This window comes from Choloepus didactylus, chromosome 18, assembly GCF_015220235.1.
Source record: "Choloepus didactylus isolate mChoDid1 chromosome 18, mChoDid1.pri, whole genome shotgun sequence".
Lineage (NCBI taxonomy): Eukaryota > Metazoa > Chordata > Mammalia > Pilosa > Megalonychidae > Choloepus > Choloepus didactylus.
In genome coordinates this window covers 7,478,355-7,497,509 of record NC_051324.1, presented here as the reverse complement: position 1 = coordinate 7,497,509, position 19,155 = coordinate 7,478,355, and the positions used below count along the sequence as shown (strand labels likewise).

Below are 19,155 nucleotides of genomic sequence, written 5' to 3'. Positions count from 1 at the left end.
TTTTCTTTGGAAAGAACCAGGATGTCCTTATCCTAATGAGCTGTCGCTCCAAGCAGTCACCTTGGGACGCTGAGCACCGATTCTTTTCTGGAAAATGTTTCCAAAGTTCCTCTCTTGGAAATCTTTTCAGAGCCCACAGCATGTCATTTTGACTTTCCAGAATGGCAGCATATTTTATCCTCTTAAGGTGGTAGATTTGATTCTTATAAATGGTGATAAGTCATGGGGCTGAGATGGGTGAATGAAGTAGGTGACAGGGCCAGGTTATTCATCAGAAATAAAGAGCACCTCCAGGAACGAGACTGGCTCTCCAAGGAGCCGTGTCAGCTACCCGGAGAGGAGTTTTCTGTAATGAATGCCCGGCTCTCCTCCAAGAAGGGGCCCTCCTCATGTTGAAGGAACTTTGCTGGCCCAAGGAAACAGCCTTATGCTCTATCTGTGCATCAGGGCAGGCAGTTGGGGTGGTGGGAGGGAGGAGAAAAGAATGGAGTCGAACATGCAGAAAGCGGCTAAAGTAACTGCCCAGAAAGGGTGAATAAAATGAATGAATGCCCCACATTTCTGCATGAGATGGTAGAGAGCTCCATTCAGCTTCCTGGTTTGATCCAGAGGGAAAAAGGATCCAGTTTCTTTGGGATGCAAGCAGGGAGGTTTGGGGGTCAGAGGGCAGAGTGTCCACTGGGTCCTCCGTCTCTCCATCCTGGGGCCATCATCTCTGCAAATTCTGCAATCCAATGGGGTTACCGCTTGGGCTGGGTAGCCATAGATGAAGCAGAGATGCTTCCGAGCACAGAGATCCGAGGCTCCCCAGTGAGCACTGCCGCATGAACCCTGATGTGCATTTACTGAGCCCTCTCCCTAGCAGGGCTGATCAGAGGCATGCAGTGGGGTGGGGGGCTGCCTTGAGGGGCTGGTGACCAGGGGCCACCAGGGGTGGCCTTGGAGACAGTTCTCTTTCTTCCTTGCAGTGGACGGGATGGCATTCTCTGCAACCAGGAGTTAGGGTGTGGGGAAGGTGCTGGGCACTTAGGCTCTGACGGCATGGGCTGGGGCAGAGCCTCTGACCCTGCTGCCCCCTGAAGGCTACCCTTGGACACTGTGGGAGGAGTAAGTCCCATTCTGAGGCTGTGGAACCCCACTCCCCTCTATCGAAGTGTCAGGGTGGTGGGAGCTCCGTCTCCCGGGAGCTTACAGGGCCTCATCACCTGTGCAGCCTTAGAAAGCCAGAGTTGGGGGAGGGCCTCACATCTCAATTAGAGGAGGATTCAAAGATGCATGGAGAAGGTGATAAAGAGGCCACTCCTAGGAGCTCCCATTCTTGAGGGCTTGCTCTGTACCAGGCACTCTTCTTAGCACCCGACATGCACTGTCTCATTGCATCTTTCCTTCAACACTCTGCATCCAGGTATCCATTTTATAGATGAAGAAACCAGCTCAGAGAGGTTTAGTAAGTCATCCAAGGGCACACAGCTAAGTTGCTGATCTCCATCTGCCTTTGGTGTCCAAGAGGGCAGCTGGCTCTCACCTTTCTGAATGTGAAGGGCTCTGTGATGCTCAGATTATGTGAGAAAGCAGAAACCCACCCACCCAGAAAGGGGATGGGTGGATAGAGGCCCTACCTATCGGGGCACTGAGGAACCCCTAGTGGCCTCTTTTACATGAATTGCAGGATGAAGGTGTCCGGGGCAGGGAAGGGGCTCAGTTCAGAGATGGACGATATTGGCAGAGATGGTGAAGACAAATGAAACCCAAAACAAGACACAACAGAGCACCCTGATTCTAACAGAGGAAGAAGAATCTTTACGGCATTAAAAGCACCCCTGGGCAACTCTGCATGAGACATAGCCCCCGGGAGGAGTAAGGGGATCTCCAGCTCTCCCCAGTTTTTATTTCTGAGAGGCACAGCTCCCAGCAGCTCCTTTTATCCCAGTTCCCCTCCGCTCCATGTCTAACATCTAGCACTGTGCATCGAGGGCATGGCCTTTCAGCCAACTCAGTGCTGCCTCCTTGCTCTCATTTTATTCTTTTTTTCCTTTTCTCTTCGTCCAGTCAGGCTTCGTAATTACCGCTCGTTCCCCTTGTTTCTCTGTTTCTTGTCCTTTTAGTGTCCTGTGTCCCATTCTGCTGCGTGACCCTAAAGGGCAGGTGAAAAGGAAGGAATCGTGGGCAGTTCTTTTTACTCCACGTTTGACTCTCGAGCAGCTCAGGGCTTCTGTGAGCATCTAGCCTCAGTTATCAGGGGGCAGCCTGAGCCCCTGACTCCAGGCCTGTGGCTGCATTTCAGGGGTGCTGGCTTTGCATGGGGTGCAGAAGCCATCCCACTATCCTTCCCCAGGACCGCGGTATGGCTGGGTGCCAGTCTCCCCACACTCGCACCCCATCCTGCTCCATACCCACACCCAGCTAGAGAGGCAGGAGTGTCCCGGAGCCCCCTTGCTCGTCCTGAGACCCTTGGGAGGGTCTGGGTGGCCCTGGCCTTGGCCCTGGTCCCCGCACTGGGGAGAAGAGCCTCTGCTTCCAGCAGCCCTCGCAGACACCCTCATTACTCCTTTCTTTGTTGGCACTTGAGCTCGTGTACTGTTCCATTAGCTTCGGCATTAAAGTCTCGTTACTAGGACATCTGTCCTCTGGCCATATCCGTTGTTCCCTTAGCCAAATATCCCCTTCTGGAGGTGTACTTGCCACCCAAACAGCCACCTCTTCCCTCTTCCTTCCTTCTTGCTGCTCTGGTGAGGAGCAGTTTGCACCCGGAGAGAGGCTGGGTGGGGGCAGGCAGGGTGGCTGTGAATTTCGAGGGGCATCTGAGAGTACATTCCGGAATCCGCTCCCACCCCCCCTTTGGAAGTCCTGGGTCCTCTTGCCGTCATCCCCAGGGGTCGGGCAGGGAGAGGGCAAACCCCATAAAGGAGCAAAGAAGGGGGCTGTCAGGGGAGTTCGTTCTCCCCCAGACCTAGGATCAGGCTCGGATTTAATCGGGAGGGGACTCCAGCCTCACTGCCTCTGAAGTTTGGGCCGGCTTTATCCCAGGGGGAGGCTGGTGTGGACCCACCTCCCTGAAATGGCAGAGAACGACCCCCAGCCCGGACATGCTTAGGTGCTCCCGAGCTGGGAGAAGGATCTGGAATCCAGGCTCCCTAGTGGACCAGGAGTTGGCTCTCTCTCACTTTTTCCTGCATCCTGAGAAATTTGCCTGAAGTTTCCCAGGAATAATATCCCATAGTTCTGGAAGAGTTACTCATGCCACGGGAAATAACGCAGCTTTTATGTTCTCAGAAAATCCACAGCCAGCTTCTCACCCACCCCCATGCCAGCACCACCTTCCCCCACCCCTGGAGCATTTGCAAAGATTCCAGCCTTTTTGCAGAGGATCTCTTGATTCCCCCTCTGTCTGTCTCTCTTTTAAGGCACATCATTAAAATGTGTCTTTTTGTTCCTTTCAATTTCTTTGGCCCTTGCCTCTCCTTTCTCCATATGTCCTTCTCTTGCTTCCTGCCCACTTCTGTGGCGTGGGGTGCCCTTGCCCCTCTCCCTCCAGTTCTCTTTCTTGAGCTTGTCCAGCTGTAACTTCATTAAGCCCCATCGATTCAGACTCCACCGATTCAGAAGTTATCCAAAACTGCGCCTGGGCGAGGTGGCTTTTCCTTTTCTCTGTCTGATCAGAAGCTGCGATGAGCTGAGGCTGCTGAGCCTGCACGGGGCCCACACAGCCTGCAGAGGGACAGGCTGCTTCCAGGGCAGACAGCTGGCCTGCTAATTCCCAGTCGTTCTGACCTGTCCAATAAAGCTGCTTTCCGAAGATCAGTGTTTTTGGAAACTGATTTAAAATTCTGCAGAGACCTGGGAAGCAGTGAAAATGCATTACCTTTACAGTGTTTTATGACTTCCAGGTCTGTTCCATTGATTGGGATTAGCCTGCCCACCCCACCCCACCCCCACCCCATCCCGTTCCTGCTGAATTGGTGATGCTTGACTGTAGGCTGCTTGGAATTTTTTTTTTTTTAATTTCCTCTGAGGGGCTCCTGCTAATTTCCTCTCTACTTATTTCCTTCTTCCCTCCCTCCCTCCTTCCCTTCCTTCCTTCCTTTCTTCCTTCTCTCCCTTCCTTCCTTTCTTCCTTCTCTCCCTTCCTTCCTTTCTTCCTTCTCTCCCTTCCTTCTTTCCTTTCTTCTTTCCCTTCCTTCCTTCCTTCCATTTTCATTCCTTGAGCTTTTAGAATCCAGAAACTCTCCCTATGTCTGCTTTGAAAATTAAGTTATGAATTATGCCACAACCCAGGACTCCCTCATCTCCCTCTTGCCACAAGGAGGAACAGCCATGCACGAGAGGCTGGGGTCCCCGGGGAACTTTGCCCTGACTCTGGGGACTAAGAGGACATGGAGCGCTGCCTTAATTCCCACTGTCGTCCTTCCCAGTAGCCCGAGGAGCCTGCTCATGAGTCAGTGGCCGGAGCACCCACCACCGTTTGACAGGACAGCACCCAGCTGCTGCAGGGCCGGACGGGGGGCACTCAGTGAGCCGCCCGGCACCTTATAGGAAAAGGACTTGAACCTCCCTCCCTCGGATGCTTATGTGGTTCTAGGGGGATGTGAAGCAAAGCCCCCTTGCTCCCACCTTTTCAGGCTACATCCTTCTTACTCTGCACTGAGCATTTCCTGGGAGCCAAGATAGCTTCCGGTCCCAACTTCTGTCCCTTCCTGACCCCTGACCTTGGGCAGCTCCCGCAGCCCTGCTGGTCGGTTACCCTGGCAGGGAATGGGGGTATAAGGTGGTGGAGGTATGTTCTCCTCCGGCCCATTCTGATCTCAGCAGGCCTGGGTGGTTCCGGAAGGCAGGTCCACACCTGTCCTTACAGGTGCACCAGCCCTGGGATGTGGGAGGCAATGCATTTTCCTTGCACGCCCCATTCAGATAAGAATGTTGTCTGTGAATGACCTCATAGGAATGCTCAGATGCTCATTTTAACCTCTTAATTCATACCTCTCTTGATTGAGGCCACATCCTCTCTCTCCTGCAGGGTTCATGCATGCCCCTAGGGCTGGGTTTCCCCTCGCCTGGAGATGGTCCATTCTGTTAGGGGAATGCAGTTATAGGTGATTCTCATGGGAAACCAAGATCTCCGTCCCTAGCATGAGCTCTGCCCACTGGAGTAACCCAGAGGGAATATATCCTTTCTTCTACAAGACAGCAAGATGTCTCCTCTTTGACAATATCCATCAAGGCCCCCTTCAACCTGCCCAGCTCCTGTAAATATCCCAAGTTATGAGTCTGTTTCTTATGGGACATGGAGTCAAGTCTTTGCTCCTGTGCAGGGGGATGTCCACATGGAAACGGGGTTCTCGTTCCTTAGGGAAACCCTGAGCGGCTTGTGGGTCTCAAAAATTGAAACCCAAGCTGAAAATCTGAAGATTTCTTCTGGGAAATTGACCAGTCTCGAGCCCTGGTCAGCAGCTTTGCTTTGTGGCAGGTGACCTTCTCCCCAGCCTGAAGTCAGGTGTTTGCCTGTTTGGTTTGTGCCCCTCTCCCAGGGCCTGGAGCAGTGCCCGGCACAGAGGAGATGCTCAATAAATATGGTTGAATAAGTGAATGAGTGAATGAATGAATGGAAGTGCAGAGGATTTGGGGTGATCTTTTTTGCAAACCCTTCTTTCTGATAGTTGCATGGGCATGAAAGTACCTGAGCTTGGAAATGGCAATAATGTTTATTTTAAAGAAGGAAAGAGGGAGAAAGGAAGAGAAAAGAAGGAAAAGAAAAGGAAGAAAGAAAAGATATTAAAAAATAACTGGATCTTTTGCAGACAATGTTGCTCTGGCCGCTTTGATCCATTTACCCTTCTCCACCTGATTCGAATCCTGATTTGTTTTGCTCACGACATGAAAGCTTTGGCTTTCACTGGGCCTTCATTTCCACATGTCCTTGCATACTAGAAGCTCAATCTGCAATGGCCAGGCAGGAAGGAACCAACAGACACTCTATACTTGGCTGTCAAAGGCCAAGTTCAGGGTTCAGTGAAAGTTGGCGTGTGCCCCTATATGAAAACCATCCTTAGGCTTGCACAGATAATATGGAATGTGGGTGATACCTTCCAGGGGTGACCTGTGGCCACAGTCGTGCCTTGTGCCTCTCTGCCCACACCGAGAGCGTTGCCAATCTGGTGTCATCGAGTCAACCCTCCGAGACGACCCTCTACCACCTGTCCTTTTGTCGTGGCCCAAAGGACTGAGCTTTTGCAGATGTTGGGAGCTTGTATTTGGATTTATTTATTAACCAAATATTTATATAATGCTTACTAGGTGCCAGACTCTGCTCTAAGTGCTTTGCAAATATTAACTCATTCAATCTTCATAATAACCCTAAGAGGTAGGCATTATTTTGGGTCTTATTATTTTTGCCTTTTTTTTTTTTTTTTTTTTTAAATCAATGAGGAAACAGAACCACAGGGCACTTAAGTAGCTAGCTAATGATGGCCAGCATCATCAGTGGCTGACATTCCAGCCTGTGCACTCTGGCTCCAGAATTCCCATGTTTAGCCATTCGGCCACGCTGCCTTCATTTTGTCTCACCTGTGGATTTAGGTGTGTGCCCACACAAATAAAGATGGTAGCAGCGGTAGCAGTGGTTGTGGGCAATAGCAGCTGCAAAACCAGAAGCATGTCTGTGCCTTGTATGCAGGTACATTTGTTAACTCACCTATCATGTCACCTGGATCACCGTGTTGCTGTGCTAACAAATCTTGGTTGCATTTTTGTTTTCCCAGTTCTAAATGGTAGCTGCCCTTGAGACAGTCAGATCTTTGATTAATTCTCAGAAAAACAATGCAAATATTTCCAAAACACTAGGTTTGTGGACTGATGCTACCAAATTTCCCAGGCCTGAGTAAATTCCCGTATGATTTAGGAGGTTGGAAATGGCACGTGTGACCTGATGCTATTCAAAATGAGGGGAGCTGGTCCCAACCACATCTACTCTCCACCTACTTCAGCAGATCGTCCCAGGCCAGGTACCCACTGGAGGGGGCATCTTGCTCTGCTTGTCCCCAAAACAAAGCAGGTGGCCCTCGTGTTTATTGGCCATGATGAATTCCCATTATGCTGGGGACAACTCAGACCTGCAGAACAGCTCGGTGCAGATGCACAGACATTGTTAGTCAAACAAATGAGAGCTCCACGTCCACGCCAAGCCTCTCGGGATGAGGAGGGGGTCTGGTGCACACACAAAGCCAGCAGCTGTGTTTTTCAAGTGGACTATGAGAGAACTGGGAATCGGGAGAACTAAATTAAGCCATTCTCATGGGTCCATGTTTATTAAAAATATATTCATTTCCATTGTCCCGAATGCATATTTTCGAGACTGTCCAGTAGCTAAGTATGAGGGTGACACCGCTGCCCCTAAGGTGTCAATGTCAAGTGAAAGCTCTGTTAGCCAGGGCTGAAATAACCAGAATCCTTTACAGAATTTGAATAGACTCTCTGCACTCTACTTTTAGGAGAAAGACAAAAGAAGCAGCTATCAGAGATTCACAAAACTTCCATGATCTGGAATAGATCATTTTTATATGAATAGCTCAGTTTCCTTGGCCTCCTGTATTTCACTTAGTTTTCTCTGTGAAGACAACTGAAGTTTGGACTTGATGGCCCATTTGAGGAAGAACTTGAATTCTTTAAAAAAATTATATTCAGTAAACTGTACTTAATTAGGCAAGAATGCTTTTGGAAAATTCTTCGAAAACAAGAATGTTCTCATTAGTCCTTAACCAGCATGAGAACATTAACCAGAATCGCTTATTCATGGAAGAGTTCATCTATTTGGTGTGATACGGTGCTTGCCCAACACCATCAGTTTAATCCTGCTGCCCCCAAAAGGAGACAGGGTATGATTAGGGGCCTAAATTATGCAATTTGAGTTTGTCTTGGCACAGGGCAACTTAATGAATAATAGCAGAGCTTGTTTTCTCCCTTCTGTGGTACTCATGTGACAGATATTAGCAGACGTGGCGGAGGTAGAATCCTGGTTTCCATTTGCTCTCCTTCAGTGAATAGTTGTATTCTGGGGATATGCATGGAAAGCACATTAATGGAGATCAAAAAGGCTTGCCAGATTAATTCAGTGTGCTTAGGCTCCCCCACTTAATTTGGGGGGACCTAAGTTTCACCATCTGTTTGATGAGCAGATGGTAAAGTTTTCTAAATTTTCCAAGTTTTCTATTTGGTGCTCTGTTGCCAAGTTTGTCTGCAAACTTGGAAGCTCCATAAAGGCCTAGGATTTAATGGAGAAGTTCAGGGGCTCCTGGGTGGAGGGGAGGCTCTGCGTAGAGCAGGGTTCTGGCTACACAAGCCTCATCCAGAGGGGTGGCCCAGGGGAGTAGACTGGTGTCTACACAAGATTTCATCTGACAAAAAAGTTTGGTTGATAAAACAATTTGAAAAGTTTCAAAGCTGTTAGGGTTAGGACTTATGGTTAGAGTTAGGGGTTGGGGTTGGGGTTAGGGTTCAGTTTAGGGTTAGGATTGAGGGGATTAAGGGTTGGGTTATGGTTAGGGATTATGGATTGGGATTATGTATTACGACTGGGGTTGGGTTAGGGTTTAATGGTTGGAATTTGAGTTAGGGGTCAGGGTTAGGGTTAAGATTTGGGGTTACAGGTCAGGGTTAGGAATTAAGAGTTAGGGTTATGTCACTAAGGTGACTGGAGCTGAGCAATTGTGTGCTAGCTGTCTTCTTACATCTGGGAAAATTTTACCGCTAAAGATAGAACATTCTCTGAAATAGCTTGATCACAGACCATTGCAGGGACATGGTAGGTAAAAGAAGCAAGTGTTTGTTAAATGAGTGGCTAGATGTTTGGGCTGATGATGGATGATTCCATGAAGCCAGCTCTGTAGTTTAATATATCTATGTTTGACATTTGGATTCACCATTGACCAGCTGTGTGACCTTGGGAAAGTTATCTAACTTATCAGAGTCTTGGATTTTTCATCAGTAAAATGGGGCTGGTGGTAGCACCAACTATCTAAGGTCGATCTGAGGATTATATTATGGAATGCATGTCAGAGTTTAGCACGGTGTGTGGCCCACAGTAATCATTGAAGGAGTAGTAAGTAGCCTTTAATTTTTCTAAGCAGTCCAGAATATGAAGCAACATTATGGAAAGTGTTCTGTTTATTTTTCTATTATTGAAAGAAGTCATTTGTGATTTTCAGAATGATTTCATGCCTTGAAAGCAGGTGGCAGCACTTTGGAGTGTTGAGGGGGCTCGGTCCCCGCAGGCACCGAGATAACGAAACACTTGGGGAAATTCAAACACACTTTCATTTCCTTGGGGCCACTGACAACATTAACCAAGGTTTTAAGCAAATAAATAATTGGTCTTGACCTGAGTCACTCATTAACTAATTGCTTCTCCATGCCCAGATAATAACTGGCATTTGCTAAATTAGCAGCCTGGGCCGGGGAAGCCAGGAGGACTCATTAAAGCTGAGGTTTCTGAGTAAAAAGGAGATATTGGTTTCCAGGGAACAGATGAGGCCCCGGCTCAAGCCAGAACTCTGGGTTGACATTTCTGTTTCATCATGCTCTAGTCTTGTAATTAGTCTGAACCTCAGCTTCTTTTCAAGAATTGGGAAAATAGTAGCTGCATAAGTCCCGGGGTTAATTCGGGAATCACATGGCAGAAGGAACTAAGTGCTGTATAAACATAAGGTGGTGTTACGGTTTCATTGATCCAGATGATTATTATTCAAACAGATTGACCGTTTTCCCTGATCGGATTTGCTGCCCGATAGTTTGCTCTGCCCCACTCGACAGACATCTGCAGAAGCCACGTCCGCGTGTGCAGAAGGAAGCAGGGAAGTGAGCCAATTACCCAGATAACTCAGGCGAAAGGAATTCTTTTGTTCGGTGGACCCAGATACCAAAGCGGCAGTGGCTCCGGGCCCTGGGATGAGCGGGACAGTGAGTGGGGTTCTCTGCTGTGCATCCCTAAATCAGCCACGTCCAGAGGCATCGTGGGAGATGCCACTGGCCCCGGAGCGGGGTCGGCTGGCGGTTTGCCCCTCGCCCTCCCCTGCCCATCTCGTCCGTCTCTCACCCTCTCTTGCCCTCTGAAGTCCATTCTCCAATGCTGTCTCCCAGTCTCTCACCTTCCAAATCACTCTCTACCTCCGAGTCTCTCTCTTTGACTCTCTCTATCTCTCACTCTCTCTTTCACTCCTTCTTCCTCTTTCTGGCTGAGTCACCATCCCTGCCCCAGGCTTGCCTCCCTCTTCTCTCCCTCCCTGTCTCCATCTCCTCTTTCCTCTCGGACTCTCTCCCTCTGTCCTTTTCTGGCCCTGAGTCTCGATTCTTCTTTCCCTCTCACTCACTCTTTCAGTCTGTTTGACTCTGTTTCTCATTTTCTCTCTCCGTCTTTTTTCTTCTCCTCTCTTTCTGTCTATCTCTGTCCCTCTGTCCCTCCCTTTCTCTGTCTGCGTGTCCATCTCTCTCCCTTCCTTTGACGTCCCTGTCGCTCTCTCGGACCGTGATAGCTACTGGCCAGTCTTTCTCAAAAACCTCTTAACTGTTTCTCAGTGACCAGTTTTCTTTCCTATGGTTAGAAAGTAGCTCAGGCCTCAACCCATTTCCTCTGGCGCCTCCAAATTAATTAGGTGAAACTGGCATCACACATTTCAGAATTAGAATAATATTTATCAAGCACCCTGGAGAGAAGGGAATGGGAGATGGAGAGGAACGGGAGCCAGGAGGGAGGGTGCAGGGCTGGGGGAAGGGGTGTGTGTGTGTGTGTGTGTGTGTGTGTGTGTGTGTGTGTGTGTGATGGGGGAAGGGGATGCCACGCTGGCAGAGGAAGCTGTCTGGGCATTCGAGCAGCCTGGCTTCTTGGCAGAGGGCACTTGGCTAGGATGCGTCTTGGAGCATGAGGCCCAAGGGTCAGGAAAGCCCACTGGGAAGGTGATGGGGGCATTTCTCTGACCCCCATGCTCCTTGTGGGGACAGCACGTGGCAGGTTGCCACCCCCAGATGGCCCCAGAAAGACCTTCTCCAGCCTGGCCCGCCTGCCAGCCGTGCTGCCCAGCTTAGCCCAGATTCGGGGGCAGCAGAAGCCCCTTCCCGGAAGAGGATCCGGAGCATGTGGTTTTCAGCATGCATTTCTTCTTTCCTTGCTTGACCTAGAGATGGGAGGAGATAGCCTGGCTGTAACCCAGAGGTAAAACAGCAGCAAGCTCAGTATCCACAGGACCTGATGGTTTTCAGAAACTGTTCTGGAACTGCCATTTAAACTGTTTCTGTAGACAAAAATGATGTCAGTTGGAAAGCTCCACAAAGGCAGAGGCAGGGAAGGATCTTCTTTCCTTACTTTATCAAACTTTTACTGAGTACCTGTCTGTGCCGTGCAAGGTGCCGAGTCCCAAGGATATTCATTTTAGTGTCTCCAGCCTCACTGTGTCCCCAGAGCCCAGCTCAGTGTCCGATCTTAGTATGTATTTGTTTAAATTTGTTGAAATAGATTGCACTGATTAATTAAACCTACACTTCACCTTGTGCTGTGTAGATACAGAATAGGATTTGTCATCCTTGGCACTACTGATGTTTGGGGCTGGATAACTCTTTATTGGGGGGGGGGGGCTGTACTGTGCATTGTAAGATACTTATCATCACCCCTAGTCTCTACCCATAAGTGCCAGTAGCACATCCATCCCCAATCACGACAATCAAAAAATGTCACCAGACATTGTCAGATGTCCCCTGGAGGGCAAAATATCCAGGTTGAGAACCACTGATTTCAATTCAGTCTTGATTTGCCAAAGGCAGTGAACTTAACCTCATGATTCCATTCTCCCTCATAGATCCAGAGAGGAAGGGGCCTTTATAAGCACTTGGAAAGCAAGACTAGAGACTATAACCTACTTTTAAAAATAACAGATTTATTGAAATATAATTCATATACCATAAAATTTACCCTTAAATTGAAAAATCTACAATTCAGTGATTTTTATATATTCAAACAGTTGTGCAGCCACCACCACTATGTAATTTCAGAACATTTTCATCTTCCCAAACAGACACCCCACACCCATTGACAGCCCCTATCCTTCCCCTTTTCCCAGCACTGGCAACCATTGAGGTATCTCCTGTTTCTGTGGATTTGCCTATTCCAGACATTTCATATGGATGGAATCATACAGTCCGTGGCCTCTCATGTCTGTCTTCTTTCAGTTAGCGGACTGTTTTCAAGCTTCGTCCATGTTGTAGCATGTATCAGAACTTCATTCCTTTTTATGGCCTTTTAATATTCCACGATATGGCTATACTGTGAGTGTCTGTTCAGTTAATGGTTGTTTACACGTTTTGGATTGTTTACACAGTGTGGCTATTCTGAACGATACTGTTATGGACATTCGTGCGTAAGCTTCTGTTTTCAGTTCTCTTAGGCGTATAACTAGGAGTAGTAGCTCTCTGTTTAACAAGTTGAGGAATTGCCAACTACTTTCCAAATGGCGACACCATTTAACACCCCACAGTCAACATGTGTGTTCCAGTTTCTCTACATTCCTGCCAATACTTAACGTCTGTCTTTTTTATTTTAGCCATACGAATGGGTATAAAGTGGCATCTCACTGTAGTTTTGATTTGCATTTCCCCAGTGACTAATGAGGTTGAGCATCTTTTCATGTGATTATTGTATACCTTTGTTTTTTTTTTGGAGAGACGTCTATTCAAATCCTTTGCCCACTGGGTTATTTTTTAAATTGGGTTAATCAACTTATTTGTTTTAATTGAGTTATTTGATTTTTTATTTTGAGTTTTGAGAGTTCTTTATATTTTCTGGGTACAATTCCCTTATCAGAGTTGTGATCTGAAAATATTTTCTCACCTGTGGGTTGTCTTTTCACCTCCTTAATGGTGTCCCTTGAAATATAAAAGTTTTTAATTTTGATGAAGTCCAGTTTATCTGTTTTTACCTTTGCCACTTGTGACTTTGATGTCCAACTCTAAGGTCATAAAAATTTACTCCTTTGTTTTCTTTTAAGAGTTTTATATTTAGCTCTTACTTTTGGGTCTGTGACCCATTTTCAGCTAATTTTTGTGTATCTTGAGAGCTAGGGGGTCCAGCTTCTTGTTTTGCATATGGCTGTCTAGTTGTCCCAGCACCATTAGTTGAAAAGACTGTTATTTCCTTAGTGAATTGTCCTGACTCCTTTGTCAAAAATCTGTTGACCATAAATGTTTATTTCTGGACTCCCAATTCTAGTTCATTGGTTCTATGTGTCTGTGATAACTTTTTACTCCCTGCTTTTCTTACCACAGAAGGGTGGTAATAGGAAAGGGTCTTTGATAACCAGACAGATGAAGGAATCAGGGTAGCTTGCATGGATGTGCAGTTAAAAAGAAATTATGAATATATAAAATTTTAGAATTAGAAGGAATCTTAGAGCTATCTAGTTTAAACCCATAGTTTTGTCCATGGCGGGTGGAGATTAAATTTCCAAGGTTGACAAACCTACCCAAAGCTACCTGACTAGTCAGTGGCAGAACTGGATTTAGAACGAAGATTCCTTGACTTTGAAGGTCAAGGTTTGCTCTTATCCTCAAGCTGCGAATCTCAGCTTTCTGGACGTGGAGCTCAGGTCTGCCTTCCTTCTCCAAACCAGCGAGAGGCTGCGTCTCCCCTTTGTGCCCCATGGTGAGCGGGGACGAGTGAGTGTCTGCTCCTTCGTTTACAGGCTGAGAGGAGAGAAAGCCAGGGAGAGTGGAGCATTTGGAGAATCTGAAATTGCTATACAAATGCCACTAAATGATAGGATTGCAGGCTTGATGCTCTTTTCCCAGAAAGGGTCAGCATGTCAGAAGCGGCGTAATGGAAGGAAATAATTCATGCTCCGTTGCATTTTTGAAATGCCGCTTTCCAATGGGGCAGAGCGCAGAGGCTTTGATTCCCAGTGGGAAGCCGTGGGGCTCAGTGGGACATGGGGCAGGTTCTGGCCGGGTGTGGGGGGACAGGCTGGCTTGAGGAGGCCTGGAGGCGGGGTGCCCTGTCCAACCCTTTGGGTCACCCCTTGAGTAGATGGAGGAGCCCTTGCCCGGCTCATGCAAAAAAAAACAAGGGCCACCTTCAGAACCAGGTTAACCTGTGAGGTCCAGAGGGTACCTGGCCTTGAAATTAACCCACCCAGCTGGTGGTTCCTTGTGGCTTGTCTGTTTCCATCTTCAGCTCTTCAGTCCATCCTTATGTGTCTTTGTTTTCCACTGACAGTGGTTGCCTTATATATCACACTCAAAGAGGGGGTTCTGTTTGGAGCCAGGGAGGAAGTGATTTCCCCTAAATTGTGAGCCCCTAGGTGGCAGGGATGGTGTCCTGTTTACCTCTGTCTCTGCAGTGGCTGGTGCACGCTGAGAGCCCTATAAATGCACAGTTGGTTGTGGAAGTGAGGTGCTCTCTCTGGCACCTGGGTCTCCTGTGGAGAGGTGGGGCCTCTCCAGCTACAGAAAAGTCCTTGTGTGTCTGTCTCCTGGTGCAGTTTCCTTTCTGTGTTGGTAATTGCTCTCCCCTCTAAACTTCAGTTTTCACCTGTACCATCCATGTGTCCTAATATTTACCTTTTGATCTGTATGTCTTCGTCTTTGCGGCTGAATCACACCTTTCTTTGTTGGCAGGAGCTGTGTGTGTCCTTATCTGTGTCACCGGTATCTAATACAAGCCACTCAGTGGGTGGTTTTTGATGGAGAGGTCCCCTTCCCCCAATATTAGTCCCCTGCTGCTGAATCTGAGGCCAACTGAGCCAGCCTTTCAGTGCAGTGACATGCCTCTGGCCAGCTGGTGCCAAGATATCCACCTGGCATAGATGAGCAACCGTTGGAGGGGCCAGGATTCGGAAAGGGCTCTGAGTTCGTTGGTGGGAAATGAATTAAAGAGAGGAAGGGAACCATAATTGGAGCCTTTTAGTGCCTGTACCCACAGGCATGACGATCTCTACCCTGCATTCCCACTGAGACCAGCTCCAGATGAAGCGCTGTCTTTTGAGAACCTAATACTGCAGCTCAGACTTCTCCCATAGCTCCATGAACCAAAGGGCCCATGAAGAAAGCTTTGTCTGTGGCTCTGCACACCTGCCAGCGAATCTCACTGTCTGTCTCCTCCTTGTGTAGGGCGCTGGCTGACATCTTAAGGCAACAAGGACCAATCCCCATTGCACACTGTGAAAGAGAAACTATCTCGGCTATTGATGCCTCTCCCAAAGAGAACACGCCCGTCAGATCGTCCTCCAAAAACCACTACACCCCCGTGCGCACAGCCAAGCAGACAGCAGGTAAGTGAGAGCCGATCGCCTTGCATCCTGCCTGAGGCTGGTGAGATGCTTCTGTGATGTTTCTGCTCTGGTGGGTGAGAGCCTTCCTGATGGACAGTCAGACTTGTGAAAGAGGCTGGGGTCTGTCCCTTTGGGGTGGGCTCAGAATGGAAGTGACTGTCACTGGTCTGGGTTGAATGAAGCTGATGAGTTAGGGCATCTGTGATTTAGGGAGCAGCTGGCATAATTCTCTTACCTAAAAAGGGAGCTGGAAGCAGCCACGGGGATCTTCCGTTCACCCACGTGCTGGGAAGTTGTAGACTGCCGAGGTTGCTAGGTGTGCAAAAAGAAAGTGACTGCTTCTTTCATATCTAGAGCCTGCTCTACTATTGGACTCAAAAAGCACTTCCTCAGGGTAGGAATTCTGTCTGTATTTTACAGTCACCTTTTGCTGTGCACTGTAGATTCTTTGCATACGTGATGACTTGCTGTATAGTAACAATCTACCTTCTGCTTTTTAACTTGATCATCAGTATAACCCTATGAAGTAAACTGGGCAGGGTTTATTTTCCATGAAGGACGGATCAATATACGAAGCTCAAGGAAATTTAGTGACTTGAACAAAGTTAGTAAGATATTAATGATAATAAAAAACAGCAGCAATGAAAATAGCCTTACATTTGTAGGGATTCTTCTCCGTGCCAAACATTATGTTGAGTGTTTTATATATATTTTCTTATTATTCTTCACCATAATGTACATATTTATGTATTATCCCCATTTTCTAGAGGAACAGAGAAGTGAGTTAACTTTCCCAAGGTCACACAGTTAGTAAGAGACAAAGCCAGGATTCAAATCACGAAAGTGAACTGTAGTCAGGATTGGAAAACCCTAATATCCTTACCCAGTTGGAAACACAAATCCAAAGGATCTGAGTGGGCTGTGTCCTTGCAAATGCAGCGTGGCGAGTCATTTCTTATTGTGAGTGTCATCAGACATCTAGTACTGGTCAGACACAGCTTCTACTTTGATGTGTGGATCTGAAATCTTCCCGTCTGTCACTCTACAGTTTTTCCAAGGATAGGTTATGTGATCTGAACTAAACCTGCAATAAGGATATATAACCACTGGGTGGCAGTGTGGTTGGTGCATGCAAAATTCAAGAACATAGCAGAAGTACTGCTGAAATCAGATTCTCTTCCATCCATTCTTTAATTTCCTGAAATGTATTTAAGCCATACATCACACATTTGTCTTTAAGATAATAGTCTTAAATCTTGAGACTCTGATGAAAGCCAAGGACCTTCTTCCTTGAAAATATACATAGACATATTCATCCAACATTTTGCATATGATTTAAGGTGATTCCTAGATGCTTCCCCAAAGCTAGACATCACTGATTTAAAGGTTATGGTGAGGGATCTGCCTTTACAAAAAATCTAAGATGCATTTTCAGCCTTAATGTCATAGAACCTTAAAATGCAGGCAATAGAAAGAATCCTAACAAAAACATCTGATTCAGTGGCTATCGTCCTGTCTGCAAATTAGAAATCACCTGGGAGCTCTTAAAAATGCTGATGCCTGGGCCTCACAAATTGGCCAGAATTTCTAGGGATGGGGACTGGCTTCAGTATTTTTAAAAATCTCCCCAAGGTGATTCTGACACACAGCCAGGGTAAAGCACCAGCAGTCTAGATGGATTTCTTTCATTTTGCAAGTGAGGACGCTGCAAACCTGTGCCAGTAATTCTCAAACTTGACTGCACATTGGAATCACTTGGGGAGCTGTAAAATTTAATGATGCTTGGGTCCCACCCCCATAGACTATGATTTAATTGATGATGAGTGTAGCCTGGACATGGTGGGGTGGGGGTGGGGGCTGGTGGCATTTAAAGTTTTCCAAGTGATTCTAATTTGGAGCAAAGTTTGAGAATCGTTGGGCTGTAGAAATTGCATCCTAATTAATCCTTTATTTAATTGATCACTGTTTAATATAATCTCCATATGATCACCAGCTTTGAGTATTTTCATTTTGCTGGAAATTCATGGTTTGGAATCAGGCTCTTCCAGAACCTTGTCTGCCACTTGTGAACTTCAGGCATCATAAGCACCCCCACCCTGACCCCGGGTGAGTTTATCCACACCCCTGTCTGCTCCTGTTTTCTCTGCCTGGTTCATTTATGAACTAGTTCCCACCAGCCTCCAAGCCCTGGGGCTAATTAAGTGGACAGTGTTGATCTGCCCTTCAGCACCAATCAGTGAGCAAGAAGATCTGTCATTTCTTCTGGGTTCTGTATTCATCCTTTCTTCTAGTGGGCTGAGAAGGAAAGCTAATAGTTATATGATTTATGTCTGTGTTTCGAGAATGCCTCCCTGTAATTTTCAAATCAAAACTTTCCACTTTCCTTTTAGAAATGGCAATTGTTTTCCTGGCCCGGGAAACATTCTCAATGGTGACACTTAAATTTAAAAGCAATTTTGTAACAAACTGCAACTTCTACGGCTCACAACCGACACAATGGCTTTCTCAAATAGCCGTTTGTTTTTGCCAGAAAATATTGCAGTTCAAACAGAAGTTTAAACAGAACTTTGGGGAAGTGTTCAAAGTAGAGATTTACCGTGATGTTGCCACTCATCAAATCAACAAACTACCTGTTGTCAGAGTATGGTGGCAAGAGTCTTTCAGGGGGATATAGGAAAATATCCTGTAATTTTAGAAGGTGTCACAACAGTGTTTTGGGCTACTCAAAATTTGGTCATGGACCAGCGCCATCAGTGTCGCCTGGGATTTTGTTAGAAATGCAGAATCTCAGGCTCTTCCTCACCTCCTGTGTGAAAACTCTACATTTTAGTGAACTCCCTTGGAAATAAGGATTTGAGAAGCACTGGAAAAGCAGGCTCTGAAAGAAAACCCTCTCAATTTGTTTTCTGACCCTATCACTAAGTTACTTTGCCTTGAGTTTCCTTGTTTGCCATTAGGGCTATTAATACCTGCCACCTAGAGTTGTTATAAAGATATAATGAGTTAAATCAAGGAGACTGTTTTTAAAATGGGTCCCAACACGTAGCAAAGACTCAATATTAGCCATGGAAGAATATCTACAATTTGCCACAAAAGAATCAAACTAGAGACACCAAGGCACCATCTTGGGGCCTTAGACCAGGAGAGACCATGAGGTTGTGTTTGGGATGAAAGTCCCTTGTCCCAAGACTTTCTGTGACTGACCCCTGCCCGTGGCATGTCCTCTGGGGAAGGAAAGTGGTTTGCGGGGCTCAGCCAGTGTTTTGGACATTGAATTTACACACTTGCTTGGTTTGGGAAGTGGAGTGAGGCATGTGTCATAACAATAATAAAAACAGTAACCAGTAACACAAATAGCACATGTTTTCTGAGCACCTACATGTGTCAAGTGCTCTGCTAGGCACTTTCTTTATGATAGAGGGTGGGGAAAACTGTAACATTTCTTAGGTGGAAAAGGCCCTAATCCCACATTAGTAGGAGAGTGCACTTCCCTTCCAGATGAGCCTTTTGTCCTAACTCTTCCAAAAAGCCCCTTCCCAACTTGAAAGGGAGCTACACAATGGACTCTTACTTTGGATGAAGAAAACCAGTGAAACCCACCTCTTTCCCCTCAAATCTGGCCGCCTGAAGACCCTCACGACTCAAAAGTGTAGTCTGTGGACCGACAGCATCTCTGCATGCTCCGAGAACTTGTTAGTAATCGGAATCTTGGGCCCTTTCCCAGACCCACTGAATCCAAATCTGCATTTAACAAGATCCTTGCATTCAAGTTGTACATTTCCATGCACATTCAAGTTGAAGAAACCTATTCTAGCACAGTGATTCTCACCTTGGCTGTGCATTAGAATTTTCTGGA

At 47.0% G+C, this 19,155-nt stretch overlaps 1 protein-coding gene across 1 annotated transcript in view; it reads left to right on the top strand.

Moving 5' to 3' along the window:
* Positions 1-19,155, top strand: part of SHISA6 (shisa family member 6) — a 289,687-nt gene that overhangs the window by 7,589 nt on the left and 262,943 nt on the right. Inside the window, exon 2 of the mRNA XM_037810048.1 lies at positions 15,139-15,299. Coding sequence (XP_037665976.1) covers positions 15,139-15,299 — 161 coding nt within the window. The remainder of the gene's footprint in view (positions 1-15,138; positions 15,300-19,155) is intronic.